We start from the raw sequence: 25,295 nt of genomic DNA, 5'->3' as shown, positions 1-25,295 counted from the left end.
ACTATGTGATACCATCTCACCCCAGTTAGGATCAGGAACAAACACAGGGGTTGGGATTGTGGCTCAGTGGCAGAGTGCTTGCCTTGAATGTGTGAGGCACTGGGTTCAATCCTCAGCACCATATGAAAATAAATAAATAAAAGTATTGTGTCCATCTACAACTAAATATACATGTATATATATATAAGAACAAACACAAACAAAAACAAATACCAGTAAGATGTGGAGAGAAAGGCACACTCTAACACGCACAGCTGGTGGGAATTTAAGTTGGTGCAGCTACTGTGGAAAACAGTATGGAGGCCCCTCAAAAAACTAAAACTAGAACTGTCATGTGATCCAGCTATCCCATTCCCCAGGCAGGGTATATCCTAAGGAAATGAAGTCAGCATACAAAAAAGACCCACATGCCCATGTTTTTTGCAGCATTAACCACAATGGCTCAGATATGCAATCAGCCCATGTGCCCATCAAAAGCCGAATGGATAAATATGGCACTCGGACACACTGGAGTGCTGTTCAGCCATAAAGAAAGAAGAAATCTTTTCATTTGCAGCAAAATGGATGGAACTGGAGGGCATCATGTTAAACAAAATGAGCCCGACACACAGACACAAGTACAGCATGCTTTCGTTCGTATATGGAAACTAGAAAAAAAAAAATTTTAAAGACTGCCTGAAAGTCTAAGAGGATTACTAGGGTCTGAGAAGGGTACTGATTGGAGGAGAGAGAAGATTAGGGCAAAAGGATGGATGGGCATGATTGATACCCTATGTGTGCATGACAATATCACAGCAAATCCCACTAATTGGTACAACTAACATGTGTTCAATGTAATAGGATATAAAGTAAGTTTACTACATTAAAAATAGAAATAGACAAATTACAACGAAATCAAACTCCAGGTGCTGCTTTGAAATGGCACAGACCAGGAAGGGTGGAAGCCCCGACGCTGTGTGAGCACGTGCATAGTCCTGACCCCAGCCCAGATCTGCCACTAGCATTTGCTGAATAAATGAAGGAGGGAATCACAGCCAGCTTTGCTTCAGAGGCATTTCCTAGACTACCTCATGCAATCCTCATAAAATCCATTTCACAGACAAATAAACAGAGACTCCAAGAGTAAAGGACATCATAGGGGTGCAGCGGGGCACGCCTGTAATCCCAGTGACTTGGGAGGGTGACACAGGCGGATCCTAAGTCTAAGGCCAGCCTCAGCAACTTTGTGAGGCTCTGTCTCAAAAAATAAAAAGGGTTGGGGATGTAGCTCTGTGGAAAAGCAACCCTGGATTCAATCCCCAATACAAAAAAGTCAGTACACGAGATCAAGGCACTCAGACAACACAGCTGCAGGAATAGCATTCAGATCCGTTCTGTCCTGCAGCTACATGGCCGCCTTAGACAGCCCCCAGTTTCAAATGTCTCTCACTATGTCCATTGCAGCAGAGAAAAGGTCTTTTCCTCTAAGGGCTCGCTTCCCCCTTGAAGTACTCTTGATTGTGGGTACGGGCCCGGCCAGTGTAAATCTCTTGCCCTGTCTCCCGCCCTCAAACCTTTAATGGGCCTTGTAATTTCACGGGTCCCTTTGGTTCCTGCTACTAATGAGAATCCCACCAGAGGGCGGTATTGACCTATGTTTCTTCAGGCGCACTCACCGGAAGCCAAAAAGCAGTACACGGAACACCAAGATGCCCTGTGGCTAATGCTTCAGCTAGATTTCCACGAAGCCCACCCTTAGGACAGAGATACCACCCTAAGGCCACGACCAAAGCTTCCCAAAACAGGGCTCTTATGAATGCTACCACATAGGACAGGAAGCCCCAGATAGGAGTCCATTGCTGTGCACAGAGAACTCTATAGGCATGAGTAGATGGCTCCCCGTTTTACAGATGAGGAAACTGAGGTACAGAGAGTTGAGTCACTAATACTCTGATTCCCCATCCCAACCTATTTCTACCCTGCCAGGCTCCCAAGAACCTGGGAATGTAGAAGCTATTTGTGTTTTGTGTGTGGAGAGGAGAAAGAGCCTGTGAACTCTATCAAAGGTCCATCAGGAGGGAGGGGAGCAAGGGCCTGGAGCATAGGGCTGCTGTGGCCCACCAGCATGTCCCTTCCCGGGGGGCTGCTGCATCCCTAACGAGAGCTTGTTTTTACTAAGTAAGCATGTACTACGCGCCTGGCATTGTCTCCTAGGTGATGCTCAGAAGCACTGAGGAAACTGAGGCCACTGGTTGCAATAAAGTGCCAAGTGCATAGGAGCCCCAGGGCCTGGCCTCTGCTGCCTCCTGCGTGACCTGCAGCCAGGTCAGTGGCATCTGCTTTCTGGGTCTCTGATTATTTAAGAACTAAGAAAGTCAAAGTCCTTGAAAACCCAAGCAGAGGCATCCCTTCCCCAGGGACACCATGAGATCAGGCCTCTCAAAGAGCAGGATTCTCCACCCCCAAGGTCAAAGTCAGCAAAGATGGGCCTGGTTGGCTGATCTAGGTGGGGCCTGTCCTTCCCCGCTCTGCAGATCTCAAGCCAGCCGGGCTTCTGGACCCAGCCCTGCCAGCTGACTGCAGGGCACACACGCTGAGTGTCAGAAAGAGTGACAGGTCTCTCCTCCTTCCTGGGGTTGTCACTCCAAATGGCAAGGTGTCCCAAGGGGAGAGTAAGTGGATGGGATGTTGGGCCTCTGCCCAGGGCCACCTCCCTCGTCAGTACCTGGCTTCTTGTGCCCAGGCCTTCACAGCCAGTCTCTCCCTCCTCACAGCCCTGCCAGATCCTGGACTCTGAACACCACAGACAGCACTTCTCCTTCACAATCCTCAGGGCAGACGCTGTGTGCACCCCTGTGTTGTAGATAAGCAAGCCCAGGCCTTCCACCATCAAGAAACTTGGCCATGATCACAGAGCTACAAAAGAGCAAAGGAGGGATTTTAACCCAGCTCTGCCCAATCCCAAAGCCAATCCCAAAGTGGTGTTTAGGGTTTGCTGTTGGGTTTTTTGCTTTTGTTTTTTGGTGCTGGGTATTGAACCCAGCGGTATCCCCAGTCCTTTTAAATTTTTATTTAAAAGGCCTTTTTTATTTTAAGGCCTTTCTAAGTTGCTGAGGCTAGCCTCCTGCCCCAGCCTCTTGAGTCACAGGGATTATGGCCACTCCATCTGGCCTGAAGCCCACGTTTTCAATGTCCTGAGGCCTCATCCCCAGGATGACAGCATGGGTTCAGGGTACATGGCCCTTCCTTCAGGGAGGCTCCCTCTGGACCACAGTCTGTAAACTGCAGTCTCGGCCTTCCCAGGATTTCATTCCTTCATTCCTTCATCATTCTGTTGTTTCTTCCCCAGAAGTTGAGCAGAGCATGTCTTTTCTCAGATTAGGATTTTCACTCCTGGGAAACTTCAAAAAGTCTAAAATAATTTCCTCCACAAAGTGACCTTAGACAATAGACTGTGATTCTCTTTCAGGGACCCTGGGACTGGCCAGGGGGCCTTTAGGGCTAACTCCCAAGCCCGGCCATGGATAGTTGATAAACACAGCTCCTGTAGGCCACCCCATGAGCACCTGGCCCAGTCCTTGAAACTCTGGAATGAAGTGGGGGACACAGAGGGGCTGGGGCTGGGGCTCAGCGCCAGAGCACTTGCCTAGCACACGTGAGGCACTGGGTTCCCTCCTCAGCACCACATAGAAATAAATAAATAAATAAAGGTATTGTCTCCATCTACAACTAAAAAATAATAATTACAAAGAAAGAAAATCCGGAATGAGGGGACCTCTGAGGATGCTTTGGACAGCGCTGGTTTAAAGGCCACACTCTTGTGGTGACGTTCAGGGAGGGCAGGAGAAGCTGTGATTCCACCTACTGGGCTCTGGATCCAGGAGCCTCACCATGGACAAGGCCTCCTAACACGGGGCCCACATGCAACTAAGGGACTCTCGGCTGGACAGGTGATAAGCAGAGGGGAAGAAGGAGGGGCGGTCTGGAAACCAAGCTCGGCTGTGAACTTGGGTTTTCCTGGGGCCTTTCTGACCATGGCTGCCTGTCACCCATACTGCCTATACCCCTTCCTCCCTTCCACAGTGGTCTCTGTCACACACACACACCCGCCCCCCAGCCTCAGGCTTCCAAAGGGGATCACTTAACTCACAAGGTAGCAAACTCGGAGTGCGTGATTGTCATAGATAATCACTAATATCCACCGGGAGCCTCTCTGCTATGTGAAATGACGATCCTGCCGGATGCTCACAGCAACACGTGAGGTCAGTCCTGGCCTCACCCCCACTCCATGTGAGAAGCCGGAGGCTGAGGAGAGCTGACCCCTTGCCAAGGTCTCCATGGTGATTCAGCGCTGAGAGGGGATCTGCGGGGGAACCCCCAGCTCAGAGCTGTGTCGGCCTCTGCCGTATGGCCTCAACCTGACCTCTACATTCATCTCCAAGGACAGAGCCCCTGTGTGCTTGCCTTCTCCATATTCACATCAAACTACAGAAGAACAAGAAAATAGTGCCTAATTCTCCACTGGAAATAATAATCGACAGCTTGATATGAACCTATTTCTGGATTTTATAATGGATGGATAGATGTATACTTTTACTCCTCAAAACGGTGCTGTGTAGCCTGTTTCTTTAAGTTATATTTAACCACAAGTATCTTCCCATATCACTAATTATTCCTCTACAATCTATTTTTCATGGCTGCATAATATTACACCATTTGGATAATGCACAATTTATTTAACCAATCTGCTCTTGTTGAACGTTCAGGTTGCTTATAGTATGTCATGGTGATGAACAAGGCCATGTTGGACATCCCTCAGTCAATTCTTTGCACTAAGTCTTTAAGGTGAGCTTTGGGAGGTGGGACCACTGGGCACAGGCTTTGGGGGGTGTCCTGGTGTGTGCCAATGGGAGTGAGTGGTCTTTGAAAATTCATGTACCCATGCATAGCAAGCCAGGCCTCCTGGCAGAGAGACTCTAAACAAAAACTGCCCCTCTTGCATTACTTTTCTGTGAGAGTACAAAGTTTGCCTTAAACCTCACCTGCACCAGGACCCTCCAGGCAGGACCCTTCCTTCGCTGTTCATGGTGGGACAGGAACCCCCCCCCCAACACACACCCAGTTACTTGGAACCCATCCTGAAGGCACCCAGACACCACAAACAAAAATCACCCAGAGGTACTCACTCTGCCATGTGTCCTGACACAGGTGCCCAGGAGAGCAGAGAGGGGCAAATTCCTTGGGAAGCACCCCTCCCACCTCAACGAAATACAGAATCTGGAGGAAGTGGGCCAAAGATGAGTGGGAAGCAGGAAGCAGAGGCCGGAAAGCAGGAGGGAGGGAGTGGTAGTCCGGGAGGCTGGCTCCAACTTCCTCCAACCTTCTGATCACAGAGCCATGTTTCAGCTGTTACTGGAAGCTCCTCGGGGCACAGCTACCCACCCTCAGAGAAGGGAGACCACCACCCATTCCTCACGCTGAGGGCCTGCTGGGGGAGGGAAGGGAGGCTGGGACAAGCTCAGGTGGCTAACAGAGCCCAGAGGAGAGAGGAGCTGGCCCTGGCTGAGCAGCAGGGCAGCTGCCCAGGGTTGTGGCTCCTGCCTCTGGGGCCCCAAGGGAGACAGGGCAAGGCATGGTCAGTCAGGCGCCCTCCATGCCAGGGGCCTCTATGCAGCATCTTGAAAGAACTGCAGATCAGAGGGTCAGACGTGGAGCTGGGGAGCCTGCTTTGCCCTGAAGCTGGAAAGAAACCTGAACTTGGAAGTTCTCTCATTTCTCCCTTGAGGGCAATTCCCACTTTCTCCCGCTTTTGATGTTATTTTTAAGCGCTCTGCTGTTCCTCGGGGTGAATCCCTAGGCCATGTCCACTGCAGCTCCTCTCTGCCCACCTGGGGAGGGGGGTGTTGAGCAGTAACTCTGAGCCGGCTTCAGAAGCCAGGTTCCTCTCCACTCTGAGGGCAGCCTATCCTGGCCACTCCAGCCGGTGTGTCTCCCCTTCCAAAGATGGGGTCAGTCATCCAACAGGGCAGGGGCTGTTGATCAGAGATGAGAACAGGAGAGAGAGAAGCCGAGGAAGACGGGCTGCACGGAGGTGAGACAGAGTGGAAGGAGCTAGAAGAACCAGAAACAGAGAGAGGAGGAGGGGGGGGGGGGTGGCCTGTGGCTCCAGCAGCCAGGGAAGAAACCAATTCGGGGGAGGGGGACGGAAGAGAGAGATGAGACACAGATAAGAGTGTGACAGACACCAGGGATAAGATATAGAGGGGACAGGAGGCAAAGAGAGAAGGAACCCGGGAAGAAAGGATCAGGGTGACTGTCAATTTCAATGTCACTCTAATAAGCTGTCCGGGTTTGTCCTTAGTGCCTGAGGCCAGGCTGGCCGGGAGCAGGGAGGCGGGCCTCTGGGACCTGCCGCAGGTGGCCGCCCCTGGGTGGGGCCGCGGAGCCCTGCGGGTATAAGTCCGAGGCTGGGCCCGGGAGCACCTGGCAGGGGCAGCTCCCCGGTGCGCGCAGGTGTCAGGCAGGTGGCTCCAGCTGAGCCCAGCCCCAACATGAGCTCCTTCGACCTCCCGGCGCCCTCCCCGCCCCGTTGCAGCCCCCAGTTCCCCAGCCTGGGCCAGGAGCCCCCTGAGATGAACCTCTACTACGAGAACTTCTTCCACCCGCAGGGCGTGCCCAGCCCGCAGCGGCCCCCCTCCTTCGAGGGCGGCGGCGAGTACGGGGCCACCCCCAACCCCTACCTGTGGCTCAACGGGCCTGCCATGACCCCGCCGCCCTACCTGCCGGGCGCCAACGCCAGCCCCTTCCTGCCCCAGGCCTACGGCATGCAGCGCCAGCTGCTGCCCAGCATGCCCGGGCTGGGGGGCAGCGACCTGGGCTGGCTGCCCATCCCCTCGCAGGAGGAGCTCATGAAGCTGGTGCGGCCCCCCTACTCCTACTCGGCGCTCATCGCCATGGCCATCCACGGGGCGCCCGACAAGCGCCTCACCCTGAGCCAGATCTACCAGTACGTGGCCGACAACTTCCCCTTCTACAACAAGAGCAAGGCCGGCTGGCAGAACTCCATCCGCCACAACCTGTCGCTCAACGACTGCTTCAAGAAGGTGCCCCGCGACGAGGACGACCCAGGTGAGGGCTGCCAGCACCGGCAGGGACGCTCCCTGCAGCCAGCTCCTGCGCCCGGAAGAAGGCGCCTTCAATCCTGCCCAAACCCCATTCTAGAAAGTTCTGAGGAGGGCTGCCACGTCCCAGGGCTGGAGGGAGCTTAACAGTGGAGGAGAATGTGGGCCAGAGGGCAGTTTTAGGTTTCAGTGGGTTCCAATTAGTGAGGCAGGGCAGGTTAGCTCTCTGAGCCTCAGTTTCCTCATCTGAAAAACAGGGACAGTGGCTGTGTCTCCCTTTGTGACTTGTCTTGTGGGTAGTGAGATAAGGTAGGCAGAGTCTTTGATGTTAACAAATACTTAACTGGCTGCTGTGGTTAGGATGCCTGGCGTCCCCAGCACCTGAGCATAGGGACCCTTTGGTGAATGGGCCTGGAACCTGCCGACAGAGGCTCCGGCCTGTCTGAGCAACTGTGAATGGCCCCATGGTGCAGCCTCCCTCCCCACCCACAGACTCTCCTCTGACCCCACAACTCCCCTGCAGGGTAGCTCCTATTAAAGCCATTTTACAGATAAGGAAAATAACATTCAGAGCTGAGATAGCTTGCCTCCTCAGGTCAAAGAGGATGAAGGGTGGTGCTGGACTTGATCTTGAAAGCAGGTCTGACAGCAGAGGCTGTGAATTTTGCTTTGTAAAGATGAAGCTCTACAAAGGCCAGAGACTTGCAGAGCAGTGTATTAAATCTTCACGGCTCCATTTCCCAAAATGAATGTCCATGTTGTTCCACCATAGGAAGCCAGGGTAGGGCTCAGGCGAACCCCAGCTCTGCTCTCTTTGAAGTTAACACTGGCCAGGTCTGTTTGTCCCTGCAGAAGAGGGCCAGTGTCCTATTCAAAGACCACCCCAACCCCCCAGCAAAGGTACCACAGCGGGAGTAGTTCAGGCTGTCCCTCCAATGGCACTTCCTGTTTACAAGGCCCTTTAACACACCTAGTGTCTGTCCTTCCCACGGTGAGCCTCAGGAAGTGGGGATAGGTCCAATATGCCCATTTGTCAGACTAGGAAACTGAGGTTCACACAAAGTTAGGAGCAAAGCCAGGACTCAAGTCTGTCTTCAGACTCCATGCCCAAGACTCCCAGGGAGTCCTGAATTCTTCCTGAGTTTTCTTCAACTTCAGCCTTGGAAGCTCTTGACCACTATTCCACCTGCCCTCCCCACGCCATGACCCACAGACTCTCCTGTAACCCCAGGGACACCCAGCACTCAGCCTTCCTTCCTAAGGGGACCTACCTGTAATGAGCTTCATGCCCTGTGCCTCTGTTTCCTTATAGCCTGTCCCCCCAACCCCCACCAAGCCTCACTGGCTGGGTGCTTTAAACAAAGATGGCGGGTGTGGGTGGGTGGCATGGGACATTCCTCCATATCTCAGTCCCAGACTTTCCTTCTCTTCTTTCTGCATTTGCCACCCCTGTTTTTAGGAGCCATAGAAGGCATTCTGCCCATCTCTGGGTACCTACTCTCTCTCACTTTTGTTTCAGGCAAAGGAAATTACTGGACTCTGGACCCCAATTGTGAGAAGATGTTCGACAATGGAAATTTCCGCAGGAAAAGGAAGAGAAAATCCGATGTCTCCTCTAGCACAGGCTCCTTGACCTCAGAGAAAACTGAGAACACTCTCCTGGCAGGCAGCTCCACAACCACAGAGCCTCAGGACATTTTAGACAGAGCCTCGCCGGGCACCACCAGCTCCCCAGGGAAGCGGTCCTCCCCTCCACCCTCAGTCACCCCGTGCCTCAGCAGCTTCCTCTCCACCATGACAGCCTGTGTGAGCAGCTCCAGCCCCATGGGCCGCCCTGTGGCCACGCCAGCACTGAGCCCCGAGCCCACCGACAAGATGGGGCAGAACTCACTGTGCTTCAACTCCTACACCCCACTGACCAACCTCGGTGGCGGGGGCGAGTGGGCCAACCCCATGCCCACCAACCCTCTGGGCTACGGTGGCTCGGTCCTCAACCAGTTCAGCCCTCACTTCTACAACAGCATCAACTCCAACAGCACCCTCTACCCCAGGGAAGGCACCGAGGTCTAGGTCAGAACAGCTCCTGGGTCTCATGGACATGCCAGAGAGAAACGCAGCCGCATCTTCCAGGCCAGCTCCCCTCCCCATGCCATGACCCAAGACCTCTGCTCTGGAAGCCCAGAGGAATGCAACGTTCTTTCTACAACATTGTTCAAACCTTCTGTTTATCACAATTGCGTCTATACACAGACTCACCAACTCTGCAGTGGATCCACCATTGCCTGGATAACAGTAATGATGGTGGCCATCTGTTGGGCATATTCTGTGCTGGGTGCATGTTCTCTGAGGGTGAGGTCACACTATTTACAGTCACCCTGTGAGGTTCATGTGAACCTCTCCCATTCAACAGGAAACTGAGGCTCAAGGAAATTATTTTACAAGGTCATACAAACTAGGAAATGGCAGGGCAAGAAGTGGAATCTGGATCTGAGTGATCCCCCAAAGATGGGTCCAAAGGAGGCAGGGATGAAGGAACTGGTGGAGCAGCTAAGGAAGTCAGTGAGAATCTGATTGTGGCAACTATACAAAATCTCCCCAGAGCCTTTTGGTTGCCCATCAAAATAAGCTCCAGCCCGGGCCTGACTCGTCCTGGTCTGTCCTTATTCTGCTTGTCCCAATTTGTTTGCAAGACATTCTTTTGGCCACGACTCAAGGAGGGAACCCACCAGTGGACTTCAGGAAGCCCAGCTCAGGTGTCCCTAGAGGACAGTGTATCTAGCATTTACAATACAGGTGTCTATCTCCCAGCTCCCCAGGGCCCTTGAACAGAGCCAGGGGTCAGCAACAAGAGTACCTGTACCTCCCACCCCACTGCTGCCCACTTGCAAATTTTGTAAAGTCCAGCTTCCTGCACGTGTGTGTCAGGGCCAGTGAGCTGAGGTGCTGAGTCTTCCTAGAGCATTTTCTCTTTATAGCCCAGGCGCCGGGGATGTCTGAATGAGAAAACAGTGACCTCAATGGAAGGGTCTTCCGTCTCCCTCACAGGGGGTCTTTTAAAGCAGCTCTTGTTTTTGTACCTACATTATATGCCTGTGATGTTTTATCACCCACACCTGGGAAGTGTTGTTTGGTTTTCTTTTTAATTAAAAGACAAACTATGTGTGCTGAAGCGTGTGACCCTCCCTTGTGAGTTTTTCCCAAGTCTTTCTGCTACCCGACTGATTCAACACAGGACCTAGGATAGCCTGGGGCTGAAGGTGTTTGGGACAGGAGGCAGAGAAAAGATGGGATCAAGACTCTGCTTCCCTGGTTCAAGGCTAGACCAAGGTCCCTGACATAAAGGCAGGGGTCTATGGGAGCGGGGTAGTGTATGGAAGGAACCTACCTGTGTTGAACACAGGTCTTTCCAGCTCATGGAAACCTCAAACCTTGGCTATGATCATCAGTAAGAGGGAGGGACTAGTCTCATTATACAGATGGAGAATCTGAGGTTCTGTGTGGTCCAGTGACTTGTCTGAAATGCTCATGTGGCCCACGCCCAGGTCTCTGACTCCTGCACTTCACCATGCTTCACTGTAAGCTTGGGTTTGGCTGATGCCAGTAGCAGGAGGCCAGGGGCAGGTGCCAGGCCAAGGGCTAGCAGCCCATAAAGGTGTACCGCATGGTTCCCTGGGGTTCCTGGCACAATGTTCCCTGGAGTATGGGTGCATCAAAGCTGGAGGTCATGACAGGAGCCCCTCGTCATTGTGCAGAGGGCTAGCCCTACAAGATCAGGGTAGCTGGGGCAGCTCTGTTGCCTGGGGGTGACAATGAGCAAAGCAACAATGATGATAGTAAAAGCTCCTGTGATGGCTTCTCAGGTGCCAGGCTCTGATTAGGGCTTGACCTGCTTCACTGCATTTCATCCTCAAAATAGGCCAGTGCACTCAATGCCCTGAATTCTCCTTCATAGGAGAGGACACTGAGGCTGGGAGAGGTTCTGTAGCTTGATCAAAGACGCCGCAGGACACAGCAGATCCCGGAGTGCTGTGAGATGGAGAGTCCTGGACCCAGCGCAGGACAGCAAACCACAAAAACCAAGAACATGGTGGTGGTGGGGGGTCATGTCTTAGGAACCCTGCCCCCACGCTTCCCTGAGGGGTCCCTTTCCACAGTGAGGTGGCTCCTGGCAGATGTGGTGGCTGAGGGACCAACAGGGAAGGCACACTTTGTGTCAGACCAGGCAAAACCTTAGAAACCCCAGAAGAGGCTGACTCCTCACTGCACAGAAAGGAAGCCTGAGGCTGGGAGGGAAGGGACTCCACAATGGGGTGATGGGGCCAGAGGCAGAGTTTCAATGCAGATCCTGAAGCCCTGACCAGGAATTTTTGTCATACTGGATCCCACTGCCACCAAATTTGTCCTAACAGACCCTGAGACCCACCCGGGTCTCCACTGCTAATCTCACTGCCGGCTCTTTAATGGCACTCCTGTCCCCAGGCAGGTGCGCCCTGAGCAGCAGGGCAGCACAGGGAAGAGGGGCACAGGGCCCAAGGACAGCGCTACCCTGCAAGAAGGGACACGGCAATTTAGAATCAAGGTCTCGGTTCTTTGGCCCAGAATTTAATGTGCACAAGCAGTAAAGGGAAATCTTCAGGGCTCCGGCAACACAAAGACCCTGCAGGCCCTGGCCGTGACTATGCACCTGGGAAGCCCCCGGTAGCAGCCCCAGGATCCGTGGGAAGAGCAGGGCTAGAGGCACCCGGTGGGCAGAGCGGAAGGAGGGAACAGGCCCAGAGAGAGATCCTGGATGGCCTCCGTGGGCCGCGGCTAGCTGGGAGAGGGGAGGAGGCCGGGAGGCAGACGTGCCAGGGGCTCAGTTCTCTTCCGCGCTGAGGAGGCCTGTGCAGTTTTGAGCTCCCACACTCTGGCCCTGCATCGAAGCCACAGCTCCCAGCATCAGTTAAGAAGCTGAGAAGAGGGCTTTGCTGTATGCTAGGGAGGCCAGGGAGCTTCGTGGAGGAGGGGAGAATGGAGAGGAGGAGGGTAGAAGAGGACTGGGCGGACCACTGGTGCACACACGTGTGCCCACACCAACCTCCCACAAACCCTGAATCAGAGGGCCTAACCTCCCAGTTTCCATAGAGGCTGGGGGAAGCAAGCCTCAAAACAGAATATAGAATGCACATTATAGAACATAGTAAATGTAATGATAATATAAAGTAAATAATAAATTACTTTAATAGGTAAATTTGCCAAGGGAAAAATTAGAATGTTCACAAAATATTAATAATCGTTTTCTGGTGGGTGGTGGGATAAGAGATGATTTTTTCTTTTCTTTTTTTTGGGGGGTGGGGGGGCGGGAGGGCATTTGCTCATCTCCATGTGTAGTGACTATATCCTCGGCCCAGCCAACCTGACCCAGGATGAGCTCTTTCTGCTTTAGGGGGCAATGGAGTCCCTTAGCATGAGGATGGCCCTTAGGCGGCCACCGTTACAGCCACGTTGAAAAAAAAAAAGGGGGGGGAATCCGTGTGAGGCCAACAGCTCATCTAAAAATAGAGTCAGAAAAAAAATGTTCTCCTTGCTGAGAAGCCTGCCCAGCAGGAGGGGGTTCGAGGGAGTTTTAAGGTGGTGGAGGCGCCCCTTGACAATCCTGGTGCAGTACAGAGATCCGGACGCGAGATTGGAAAGGCAGGGAGCCCTTAGAGAAGCGGGGCCCGCAGCAGACTTGACAGTGTTTACGGAGCCCCGCTGGGCACAGGGCTTGGGGGCTGCGAGTGTGCAGCCGTCTCCTGGACACAGCACCCCTGGGTGGGGTGCATTATTTTGTCCTCTTGTCCTACAAGTGAACTGAAGCACACAAGTTTTAGGAAACCTGTGAGCCCTTGGACAGGGTCTACACAATGGAGTCTCAGGTCTCACGCTGCCTTAGAAATGGGCACTGCGAGGCCCGATGTTGAACAAGTCAGGGAGAACCTTCTCACTAGAGCAGACCTAGGAACACATTAGGAGGGACACGTTGGCCGCATATCGCTGCAGTTCTGAGCTCTGTCTTGTGGGAGGCTTAGCTCAGCCCCCTGCCTCTGCTTCCCTTCAGCCCAGGAGGGAACCCTGAGCAGTCTCCCCTGCCGGCCAGCCTGCTGGTTTCTCCTCGGGGCTGGTCCTGAAGACACTGTGAAACTGGCCCTGGTCTCAGCCTTCTGAACTGAGTGCATCCTTTGAGGTTCTACAAGGCAAAAATACCATGGTGTGGCAGGCTCCATTGGTGTCCCGTTTCCTTGTGGGTCCACAAAGGACACCTTGGATGTATGACCCTGCATTGCAGAAGCCACTTGAGATCCCCAGCAGCCAGAGTCAGGTTGGCTGGGCTGAGGATATTGTCATAGAGATAAGCAAATGGGAAAAGAAAAAAAAAAAAAAGAAGAAGAAGAAGAAGAAGCCCAAAGTTGCAGCATCTGTCATGTGAGTAGGACAACTGTTGGGAAAACTGCCCCCTTCCACACACCCATTTTTTTTTTTTCCAGGCCAGGCAGATGCCACAACAGCAGCAGCTAACTTTCTTCTTGAGCACTGATGGTGAACTAAGTACCTCTGTAGTTAATAATCATAACCACCACAGAGGTCAAGGATATCCTTATTTTCATTTGGTATGGAGGTGACTCATACTTAGAGAAGTTAAGAACTTTTCCAAGGTCACATAGCTAGTAAGTATCAGAGGCAGAAGGTATGCCTGACTCCAAAGCTAATGCTCTTAGCCTCCATGCTAGGAGAGAAGCCTTGAACTAGCAGATAGGAGCCTATTTCCCCACAGGGACAGCCTCCAGGCTCTCCTCTCTGCCTCCAGACTCTCCTCTCTGCCTCCAGACTCTCCCTCCCCACTGCAGAACTTCCTAAGTGATAAAGTTGGCCATGCCTCTGTTCTTCTTAGAGGCCTTCAATGATCCCATTCCTATAGGTCCTTGCTGATTTGCATGGCTCACAAACCCTCATTCTGTCTTCATCTTATAAGAACCCTCTCATCTGGCTTAACCTCAGGCTGGACCTGTGCCTGCCCTTGGGAATCAATGTGAGCAGGCAGCCCCTCAAAAGACGTCCTCTGTATTTGTGTCTCCTCATATTTTTTCCATGGAGACTGCATTCTTTATATTGCCCCAAGAAATAATAAACTTTCATTTCACTTATTAATTCCAAAAGCCCAGTGAGATGATTAGTTAGAACCAGAATATTATTACCTGGAAAATGATGCCCTCATTCCTTGACTCCACTTTTTGACATGGGAAATGTTTTAAAAAGCTTGACATTACTAATGATTCAAATAATATTAGTATTTATTGAAATGATTTTACCACAGTATAAAGTTGGTATATAATTATTATTGTCCTATAGCTTGAAATTGAGTTATTTAAGAAAGAGGATCAAGTCTATAGCAAAAGCTGATATCTGAAAAGTCATGATAAATGCATGATAAATTCATTTTCCATAAAATATGTGCTGTTAAGCTATTAATATAGGCTTTAAATAATTTATATTTTCACAAGCTTTTGTAAAATTTTCCAACCGATTCTTCTTTCTACTCACAAATATTTTCACCACCATCAATTACAATAATACATCTTAGCAGATTCTGCTTCAGGTTGCATTGACTTAATTCCCCCTCAAGTTTCTTTTTTTAAAATTTGTTCTTATTACTTATATAATAGTATGATGTATTTTGACATATTATACATATATTAGGATTATAACTTCCCATTCTCCTGGTTGTACATGATGTGGAATTATATTATGTATTCATATATGCACATAGGAAAGTAATGTTGGATTCATTCTATTATCTTTCCTATTCTAATTCCCCTCTCCTTTCCATTCATTTCCCTGTATCTAACCCAAATTACTTCTAATCTTCCCTACCCCGTCCCCCTTATTGTGATTTAGCATCCATATATCAGAGAAAACATTTGGCCTTTGGTTCTTTGGGATTGGCTTATTTTGGTTAGCATGATAGTTTCCAGTTCCATCTACTTACCAGCAAATGGCATAATTTTATTTGTCGTCTATGGATGAGTAGTATAAGATTGTGTAAATGTACCAAATTTTCTTTAAGCCCCGTTGAAGGGCATCTAGGCTGATTCCGTCATTCAGCTAAGGAGGCTGCATTCTTAGTATAATTTTAAAATATTTAAAACAAGACAGTGAAGGGGTGCTGAAAGAAGCCCTCCTCAGAGATACTGAAAGTTTGGTACTTGTCCCCAATGCCAATCCAATAACAAAGACACAGGTTGTTTGTTTTCTTTTGTTTGTACCAGGGGCACTTATCAATTGAGCCAAATCCTCAACCCTTTTTGTATTTTATTTAGAGACTGGGTCTTGTTTAGTTGCTGAGGCTGGCTTTAAACTCGAAATCCTACCTCAGCCTCCTAAGCCTCTGGGATTACAGACATGAGTCACCACACCTAGTTAGGAAAAATAAGTTTTATAGCTTTTCTAGCAAAGGAGAAGAACAGGGGACTCCTGTCCCAGAGGCTGTGATTCTCCCATTAAAGGAGAGGTGATCCAAAGGCTACATTCCACGCAGTCTGGAGTTGGAATTTACTTGTTAATTTAGGAGAGTCACTTCTGAGATCTTCTGGTTCCATCCCCCAAATCTGGATTACTTCATTCCTGTGGTGGGTTTGTGCTCAAGGACAGATAACTCTGCCTAGGATGGGGAAAGAAAGTTCACCTATTTCCCCTGAGGTTAAGGATTGGAGAGGTTAGGGAGCAGGAGGGAGATAGCAAGAGAAAGAAATATGCCCATTTTTTAAGTCACAGTGGCAGAGCAGCAAGGGCTATTTTCAAAGCAAAAGTGGGCCACTGTCACACCAGGACCCGGAGAGGTGGGCGAGGACACACACAGTCTCTTTATCCTGGAGGAGATAGAGCAGGTAGCCTTGCATTGATGACCCAGCCCACAGGAGGGGCCAGGCACCATTCAGAGTCACCTCCAGGGTCACTGGGAATGATCATGTAGGTGTCAAAACTCCACAAGTGTAGCATGTTCGTCTGCTCAGCTTGCCATCACCAAATACAACAGACAGGATGGCTTAAGCAACAGAAATTGGTTTTCTCAGTGCTCTGGAGGCTGAAGTTCAAGATCAAGGTGCCAGCCTAGTTGGATTCTGGTGAGGGATGCTCCTGGGTTTGTAGATAAGCAACTTCTCCTTTGAGTTTCACATGACAGGAGAGAGGGTGGGGGAGAGGTCTGTCTTCCTCTTCTCTTAAGGCCTTGATTAGAATCTCACCTTTATGACCTCATGTAACTTTAATCACCTCCTAAAAGCCCCATCTCCAAACACAGTCACATTGGGGTTAGAGTTTACACACCAACAGGGGAAAGGCCATGCAGAAAGTACTGGTGTAACAGTGGCCTGCTTTGTGGTTGGACATATCCCTTGCTGCCCTAAAACCGACGTGTTTTTCTTTCTCCCTGACCCTCTACCCTGGTCTTCTACTCCCTGATCTCTCCTCCCTTTTCTCTGGAATCACCTCTTTAAAGCCCTATTTTCTGTGATGGGCAGAATCACAGCCTCTGGGACAGGAGCCTCCTGTTTTCTCCTTTGCTGCAAAGTAACAAAACTTTTTTTTTTTTTTTTTTAAGAGAGAGAGAGAGAGAGAATTTTATTTTATTTTTTTATGTGTTGCTGAGGATCAAACCCAACGCCCTACACATGCCAGGCGAGCGTACTACCACTTGAGCCGCATCCCCAGCCCACAAAACTTCTTTTTCTTTTGCTCAAAACCATGTCCTTGTTATTGGATTGACATTGGGGACCAAGGACAGAACTTTCAGCAACACTAGGTTAATTCAGGGCCAAGGGGTGCAGAGGCGGCTCTCTTACTCCTACTTTTCCATGCCTGAGTCTCAGGGTCCAGACTTCTAGGCTTGCATTTCTGAGAATGGCTTTCCCAGTCCAAATTCCGGATCCCATCACCACTGTTGAGCAGGTCACTGAGGCCTTGGGTTTCTCAAGTGTAAAATGGCAACATTCACTACCCTCCCTGATGATGATCCAAGAGATGGTGAAGACAGCAGGCGCTAAGCCCCATGTCCCCCTGAGTGCCAGCACCTGGCCTCAGCATTCACAGTGAGAGGGCTCCAAGTGATGTGCGGACCAGGTGCTAAGGCCCGGCTGGGCAAGGGAGTCCTTTCCAACTCCTCCCAGGCCCTGGTTTGACCATGGAGGAGAAATTCCCAGCTGGTATTTGCTTGTCTTTGGTGCCTCCTTAATTTTTTCCTCTCCCTTTTTTTGTACAGATTCAAAGCCCTTTGCAAAACACGGTCTTGAACAATCAATGAATAACAGTTTGTTTCATTGTTTTTAATTTTATAATTATACTCTCTACTTTGCAAATGAGGCTGGGTTTTTGTTTTGTTTTGGGTTTTTATTTTGTTTGTTTGTTTTTGGATTCAGGGATTGAACCAGCACTTAACCCACTAAGCCTCATCCCCAGCCCTTTTTATTGTTTATTTTAAGATAGAGTCTTGCTAAGTTGCTTAGGGCCTCACTAAGTTGCTAAGGTTGGCCTGGACTTGTGATCCTCCTGTCTCAGCCTCCTGAGTCGCTGGGATTACAGACATGCGCCACGGCACCCTGCAAGCCTGGCTGACCTTTTAAAGTAATGACACAAAGTTGTCTTTTCAAATAAGTTTATTTTAGAAAGCAAATGTGTTGATTTAAAGACATATGGTCAAGTGAATAATATCAGGATAATATCTGAAGATGGAAAAAAATATAGCAAGCAAAAGGAATGCTGGAATGACTGAATTTATAGATAAAGTGCCAGACCCGGCTCCAGCCCCCCAAGTGTGGCGGGAAGCACAGCCCCTCCTGTACCCCTCTCACAGGAGCAGCCCCCACCTGTGTGGAACAAGAGTCCCTCCTATAAGGCCCTGGGTGCCTGTCTATGGGGCAGCCTTGCTCTACACTCTGGTCAGCCGGCAGCTGCGGGACCTGTTGCTGATGGAAAGTGATGGCAGGGAAATGAGGCTGCTCTGGCCCTGTCCTCAGGCCTGGCTGGTGTCTTGTCCCCCTCAGGGATCTGTCTCTTCCCAAGTAGGAGGCTACAGAGGAGGCCTCAGCTTCCTGCCCTGCCTCAGGACCGGGGCTTGGACCACCCTGTGGTGACTGACAGCACACACACCCCCGCGGCCCCCCCCGCCCCCGCCATCTTCTAACCAGCTCTGGCAAAGCACACAGCTGGAACTGTGGACAAGACTTTAAAGACAAGGCTGGGTGGCAGGGCCCCCTGTCCCACCATTTCAAAAGTTTATCTGACCCAAGAGTCCCCACAGAGGCCAAAGCCCTCAGTCCTCCAGAATCCTATAATCTAGTCTACTACAAGCACTATAAAGAGCCCCCCAAGTCCCTCACTAGGCAAAGGAGAAAACTGAGGACCAGAGAGAGAGAGGGACTTCCCAGGGTCACTCAGCAAGTTGGCAGTGAAAGTTACCTAAGAATACAGGCGTTCTAATTCTTCAGCTAGGATCACCTATTTGTAGAAAAGAGTTTTGCTGTAGTACACACATAGGAGAAATGTGGGTTGAAGCTCAGTCCCCACTGTTAAAAAGAAGTCAGAAAGGAGAAGGGAGTGAACATGAACACAGCCCCAGACACTATTTTGGTGTTTAATGAAGATATCTCCTTAGTCATTTCCTCTTGTCTCTGTGAGACCTTCCATTTCCTGTAAAATGTGAAATGAAAGCTGAGCGCTGGGCCCACCCCTAGATCTGCAGGATGCATGGGAACAGCATGAACCTTGGAACCAGCTAGGCGGGGCCTGCCAAGCATCAGGGCGTGTCCCCAGCCCAGGATCCTCCCCATCACTTGACAGGGATGGTCCTCGCCTTCATGATTGCTCACCAGATGGTCACACAGCGTTTAGAGAGAGTAGGGGGTCGGCAACAGCGGCCTACAAACACCAGACTCAGAGCCCTTTGCAGAAAATGTTCTTGAACAATCATTGAACAACAGTTTGTTTCATTGTAGTTGCATCTGTTACAGCCCTCAAGCCAGACGTCACCTAATGTCCACCAGTAGGGAGATGACAATAACCAATTGTGACCTGTGGATATGATAGAATGCTACTCCATCACAAAAAAGAATCCAGATACAAACAACAACTGGATGAGTTTCAAAAACACTCTGTACCTCTGTTTCTGGACAAATAGCTCTACCCAGATCCTACTCCAAATAGGTAACAGACTACAGACAACAGAGAGCTCAGCACGAGACCGTAATTGAAGGTAACAAAGAGTAAAAATCAGGCAAGTTCTCAAGTATAGTAGCTGGATGCAGCAGCACACGCGTGTAATCCCAGTGACTCAGGAGGCCCAGGCAGGAGGATCCAGAGTTCAGCGACTTAGCAAGGCCCTAAGCAACTCAGCAAGACCCTGTCTCTAAATAAACTATAAAAAAGGGCTGGGGATGTGGCTCAGTGGTCAGATGCCCCTGAGTTCAATCCACGGTACCAAAAAAACTAACAAAGTATCTACCCAGAATGAACTGGGTGGCTCCAAGTGTGCTGACAGGCCACAGTTACTGCCTCACAGAGAGGTTGAAAGTCTGAGGGAAATTCCTGCTGCTTCTTTTGAGGAAGAAGAAAAGGAAGAAGAAGAGGAGGAGGAGGAGAAAGAAGAAAGAAATGGGGAGCAATCACATCTACTAAAAATAAAGAGGTAATCCTAAAAAGGAGAAATAGGTAGGCCTATACCCTCTCTGTAATCTTGACCCAGACCCCTGGCTCTTCTCTGAACCATCAATGCACAGGACAGGCTCCAGATGACAATAAAAGAACTGGGTTGATTTGAGCTGCAGCCCAAGGCAGAGCTTTGACAATTTGAGTCAAATCAAGTCAATTGCAAACAAACAAGTCATAACCAAGACGTCGATACCCCGCAGAGGAACACATCCGAATACAGTTTTCACAGAGTGACTTTCACAACGTTCCAGTGTCCAAATCAATAAATCCTAGTTATACAAAATGGCAGCTTCATCCTGGTCACCAAAACCACTGTCTCACTGCCTTCTGAACCTCAGGCTGCAGGACATGCAGAACAAAGGGGCAGCCAATGCCCCTGAGAGATGGAATGAAGGTAAATCACACCTCCCCCAAGCCTCGGGAGCCCTCAGTCCCCACATCTGTACAACAGGGCAACGCGGGTCCAGCTCGTGGTGATTAATCCAAATCAAGTTTGTTGAACACTTTGCTCAGGACCAGTCAATGTCTTTGCTTGTTGGTTTTCCGTCTTCCTAACCCATCTGTAGACTCTCTAAGAACAGGGTGCCGTGTGTCTAGTTATTTCAGCTACACCAGGGTAGAGCGCAGGTCCTGGAACCCAACTGGCACTCAATATCTACTCATTCAAGGAATGAGTGGTACGATTGGCCCTCTGTATCCATGGGTTCTGCCTCCTTAGAGTCAACCAACCACAAATCACAAATATTCAGGAAAAAAAAATCACACACTGTACTGAACACGTGCAGGCCCTTTTTCTTATCATTATGACTTAAATAAATAAATAGTTATTTACATGACATTTGCATTGTGTTAATATTACAAGTGATCTACAGGAGACCTGAAGTATACGGCAGGATGTGTGTCGTATGTACAAATACGACATCATTTTATTTTAGGGACTTCAGCATTCTCAGTTTGGCCTCCCTGAGGGGTCCTGGAGCCAATCTCCCACCAAGCAATGAGTGTGTGTTCTTATTAATTACCTGTGGATAGAACATTGGATATGGTTTGAGGACCATTTGGTTTCTGGATATTAGCAGAAAAAAGTTTTCTCTGTCAGAGCCAAATGGCCACTGGACAAATTGTCTTGCCGAGGTTAGTAGAGGATGGTTATTGCTGTCTACATTTCTCTCTGAATGAGCACATTTGAATGTGAATCTGTTAATGCATCACAGCTACCTTTGAATTTTCTACCCAAATCTATTGATTTGGACAAGATATGTTACCTTGACCAGTGTCTACTAGGGAAAATTAATCTCTTTCATTAATGCACTTGTGGGGGCCAATATTTACTGAGAACCTTCACTACAACTATAAGACTCAACATGGAGGGAGTCATCTATGGTCTCTGTCCTTAAGGAACTGAGGTTCTAGCAGGAAAGACAAAGTTTCCACGGTGAGTCTGGCTGCTCTCCTATCACCCCAACTGGTAAAGATGGATAGTGATACCAAAGAGCTGGCAGAGCCCTGAGCTCAGGGCCAGAGAAGGCAGCAAGGGGTCCACCTAGGGGGGCAGTTAGACATCTTCCCTGCAGCAACAGAAACAGAAGGACAAACTCTGGAGTGGCTCATGGCCTCAGCGATGAGGCTCTTAAGATTTATGTTTTCTTTTCTATCCAAGTTAAACCTGTGATGCAATGCGGGCATGTTTACTGTGACTTCAGTGTCACGTGCATAATGGAGCCATCTTAAATTAGGAGATCAAGTGGTCAGAATGGAGCCATTTTTAAAATTCCCTAACAGTATTCAATCACACTGCCCCAATTCCATGCCTGCCCCAATTTTAAAATAGCTGATCATGTAGATTGTACCCCCAACTCTTCCTATCAGAGCAAAGGACAGTGCTTCATTAGGGATAAATGTTGGCGGACCGCCAGCCCAGGTGTGCTTGCTCACCAGATTCCCTTTGTGGTGCGGGCTCACACCCTTCTGCAGAAGGACAATTTTGACTTGCTGACCCTCTTCAGAGCACGTGTTTGATTTATCACGGCACCTTGGTATTTCCAACAGACATTGGGTTCAGGGCCCGGGTGAGACCAAGAAGAACAGGGGGAACTGCAGTCTGGGTCAGGCTGCTGGAACAGAGTAATTTCCTGCCTGAACCTGCCTGTTGACCTCAAGACTCAAAGCCCAAAGGCAACACCCAACCAACAACGCTGAGGTCCTGCACCCCCACTGTGCCTGGTGAGGGACTCACACAGAGTTCTTCCCCAAAAAAATGAGATGTGGGTGTTAGTCTGGCATAAATAAATAATAAATAAGAGAGAAAAGTCCACTTTAAAGCAGAGTAAGAACGTAGTGACAGCCCAAGTTCAGATGCTTTCAGGACCAGCTGACCACACGTTCCACAAAAGTGTCCAAATTCAATGTTAGACATCACCCTTCTGGATAAAGCCAAGCCAGACTCAGCTGTGGGCCACCTGTGTGTAGGGAAACTTAAGACTTTCTTTTTTGGGTAATGGGGAGCCACAGAAGGCTTTAAGCAGGAGAGAAGAGCCAGGTGACGAGACCTGCACTGAAAAGACACCAGGGCTCTGTGTGGAGAGTCAGCTGTGGGGGGAGGAGGTTGGAGTCCTGGGAAAATAAGGGGCATGCCGGTGTATGTCAGTGGCTGCGGGGCTTGGAAAGAGGGCACGGACTTGAGACTGCAGGAGTGGGGGACTGGAGCTACGACAAAGGATCCAGAGTGCCACCAAAGTCCCTCTAACCCCCTCCAAAGGCTTCATTTTTGTTAGCATGGAAAGGATATTGTAAAGGGCAAATTACACAACCCAAGAGGAAATCCAAGGGCAGACAGAGGTAATAATAGAAAGGACTGTGGGCTTGGCAGTGTGATCCATTATTATTCTTTAAGGTAAGAAGAAAAAAAAATAATTGATCCTGGATGAAGAAATTGGGCTTGGCTGAGCCTGGGGCTGTGGGAGGCCAATCTTGCTCCAGAATTCCTTGCGGGCATGCGGCAGAGGGGTGAGCAGGAAGGAGGACAGATGGCACTGCAAAGGCTTAATTAAAAAGACATTTTGTCCCAGTCTGGGGATGGGAAAATCTAGAGGATGGGCTTTGGGGCTGGGGAGGGAGGAAGCCACTGCAGCCGACAAACTGTCCCTGCCCATGAGCATTCTTGCCAACTGACCCGGCTTGCAATACCTCCTAGAGCCAGCCAAGAGTACCTGCACCTGAGCCCATTCACAGATGAAGAAGTGCATACTGTGAGCCAGGAGCAGGGCAGAATATTACGCTGATGGGAATCCAGCCTGAGAATTCCTGTTCCTAGTCCAGTGCCCCCAAACCACGCTGTTCCTGGGGCTGGGGGTGTGTGCCAAATGGGATCTCCCACAAATTTGGCTGCCAGCAAGCTGCTTAGTCAGTAGTTGAATAAAGGAATTAATCTCTATTGGTTTGATATCAGATGATCCATCAAGCAACCAGGATTAGTTCAATTCCTCCTACAGGAAGTCAGGGCAGAAAAGAGGAAAATCAATGAGCCCTTAACCAGCCAAAAGGCTTCCCAGACATGTTATTGGGGAGAACTGGATAAGCAGCAGGGAGAAAAGGGAGGCGGAGGAGGTTGAAACAAAGGATTCAGGCGGAAAGGTCTTCCTGTTAATTTTTCATGGACCTAAGAGCCGTGAGAGCCAGTAAGCCAAATTTTGACTGAGATCCAGATAGAATTTTTAGCTTCTCTGTGGATGTAAGACAATCTAGGATACGATGTTAGAAGATCGAGTTAATGACATTTCTGGCACAGTTCAATGTTCTGGGTCAAAGGTCAGCAAGCAATTTCTATAAGGTCTGGATCCAAAACATCTTCAGCTTTATGAGCCAAGAAGAAAATCTAGGATGCACAAGAGAGAAAAAAAAAATCCACAATTTTTTTTTTTTTTTTTTTTTGTGGATGAAAGTCAAAATGTAATAATAATAATAATTAAACACAACTTCTTTTTAAAATATGGTTCTACTAATGAGAGGATAGGATTCTTTGGGGGATTATAACAATTCACTTAATTGAATTTCAGAGTTTGTGTCCCCTGTCATGAAATCAGTTGCAGATGGTTATCTGTTAAGGCCGATGGGTGATGGATTTTACATGTCAGGTCTGAAACATCTTTTCGTGCCCATCGTGACAGGTGGCACCACCATGCTTTTTAGTGTGCCAAGCCACCGGCTGAGTGGTGGGAACCGCTCAGCCCAGCTGTTGGAGGAAAACAGCATCGGCAGATCGGAAATGACTGAGTGTGTCTTGTTCTGTAAAACTTCACGGCCGCTGAAACTTGTCTTTTGTAAAATTTTTACATGTCACAAACCATCTTCTTCTGATTAGGGGCAGGGGATCATGTAAAAAATGGAAAAACCATGGGCCATATAGACAAGTGGCAGGCAAGATTGGACCCCTGGATTGTCATGTAGCTTGCATGCAGCCATTCATACTGAGGCTGGCCAAGCCAGGGCCATCTCTGGTGTTGCATGGCAGTCCCTAACATCTGGCCCCCAGAATGTTGAGGCCAGATGAGACAAGAAGCAGGAAGTGGCAGAACTCTCCCCTTGGGCACACCAGCCTTGGTTGGGGATGCCCCTGACTGGGTGGGTTTGGCAGGCCTCCATCCCTCTCTCTTGATCCAAAACTCTTTATCCTTCGAGCCCCGTGGTGGATTCTGTCTGTATCTGAGTAGCCATTCTGGGCCCCAGAGTCTTGATAAAAACACAGGGATTTCCAAAGGACAGAGCGGAGCTTCCTGAAAAGGTCAAGGCCCCCATGGCTGAGATGAAGGTGGGTGGCCAGTGGGGCAGGAGAGCAGCTCTTGGTGCTGCAACTGGAGAATGGCCTTTATTTCCAGCTGCTCAGCTGGAGTGTGCCACTTGTTTATGGTAAACTAATGGGCTGATCTCAGCTGGAGGCCAGGCTTCGGGCAAGGCCGGGCTGGAGAACCCACGCGTTTAACCCTTCCCAGGAGCAGTGGTAAGTGTTCAGCTGAAGGGCCAGCCCTGGCCTCTGTCTTCCTGCAGGAGGTGACTTGGCCCTCCTGGGCCGGCCGGCAGTGGGTTTGCAGTTTTGATGAAGTGGGAACACCTGAGCGGAGCCACCATTTACTCATTCAGCAAATAACCACCGAGCGCCTCTTATAGTGGACACTGGAGGGGACAAAGAATTAAGCAGGCGGCAGCAGCTGGCTCTGTTCAAGCTGAAAGGGCTCTTAAATGGTCCCTTGGCCCAGTCTCCAGGGCAAGGCGGACAGCATATTATTATCTCCTTGAAACAGCTGAACAGGCTCAGGGTCACACAGGAGGGAGGGCAGAGGGTGGGTGGTGGGATGAGAGTGCAGATTTCCTTCATCTTCACATGAAGACATTTTCTAAAAATCTCTCCATTATTTGCTTACTTTTTTTTTTCTGACATTTTTCTGATATTCTGTGCCAGACCCTGGGGGCATTCTGGGCTGT

General features: G+C 49.8%; 1 protein-coding gene across 2 annotated transcripts; it reads left to right on the top strand.

The window, feature by feature from the left end:
* The first annotated feature begins 6,530 nt into the window (after positions 1–6,530).
* Foxi1 (forkhead box I1) lies at positions 6,531–9,170 on the top strand. 2 transcript variants are annotated; one of them, XM_076855685.1, is made up of 2 exons: positions 6,531–7,107; positions 8,902–9,170. In XM_076855685.1, exons 1-2 carry the CDS (start codon positions 6,531–6,533, stop codon positions 9,168–9,170), a joined length of 846 nt encoding a protein of 281 aa, XP_076711800.1. The 2 variants fall into 2 exon arrangements, with proteins under 2 accessions (XP_076711800.1, XP_076711799.1); XM_076855684.1 differs by having other exon boundaries at positions 8,620–9,170.
* Positions 9,171–25,295: the final 16,125 nt, after the last annotated feature.

The sequence above is a fragment of the Callospermophilus lateralis genome, chromosome 5, assembly GCF_048772815.1.
Source record: "Callospermophilus lateralis isolate mCalLat2 chromosome 5, mCalLat2.hap1, whole genome shotgun sequence".
NCBI classification, from domain to species: Eukaryota; Metazoa; Chordata; class Mammalia; order Rodentia; family Sciuridae; genus Callospermophilus; species Callospermophilus lateralis.
This window is presented reverse-complemented; position numbering and strand designations above follow the sequence as displayed.

Excerpts from the sequence above, each read along its gene's own strand:
- Foxi1 (XM_076855684.1), top strand. The coding sequence starts at position 6,531 with ATGAGCTCCTTCGACCTCCCGGCGCCCTCCCCGCCCCGTTGCAGCCCC. Across the intron at positions 7,108-8,619 it reads CCGCGACGAGGACGACCCAG|GCAAAGGAAATTACTGGACT; the intron begins GTGAGGGCTGCC and ends CTTTTGTTTCAG.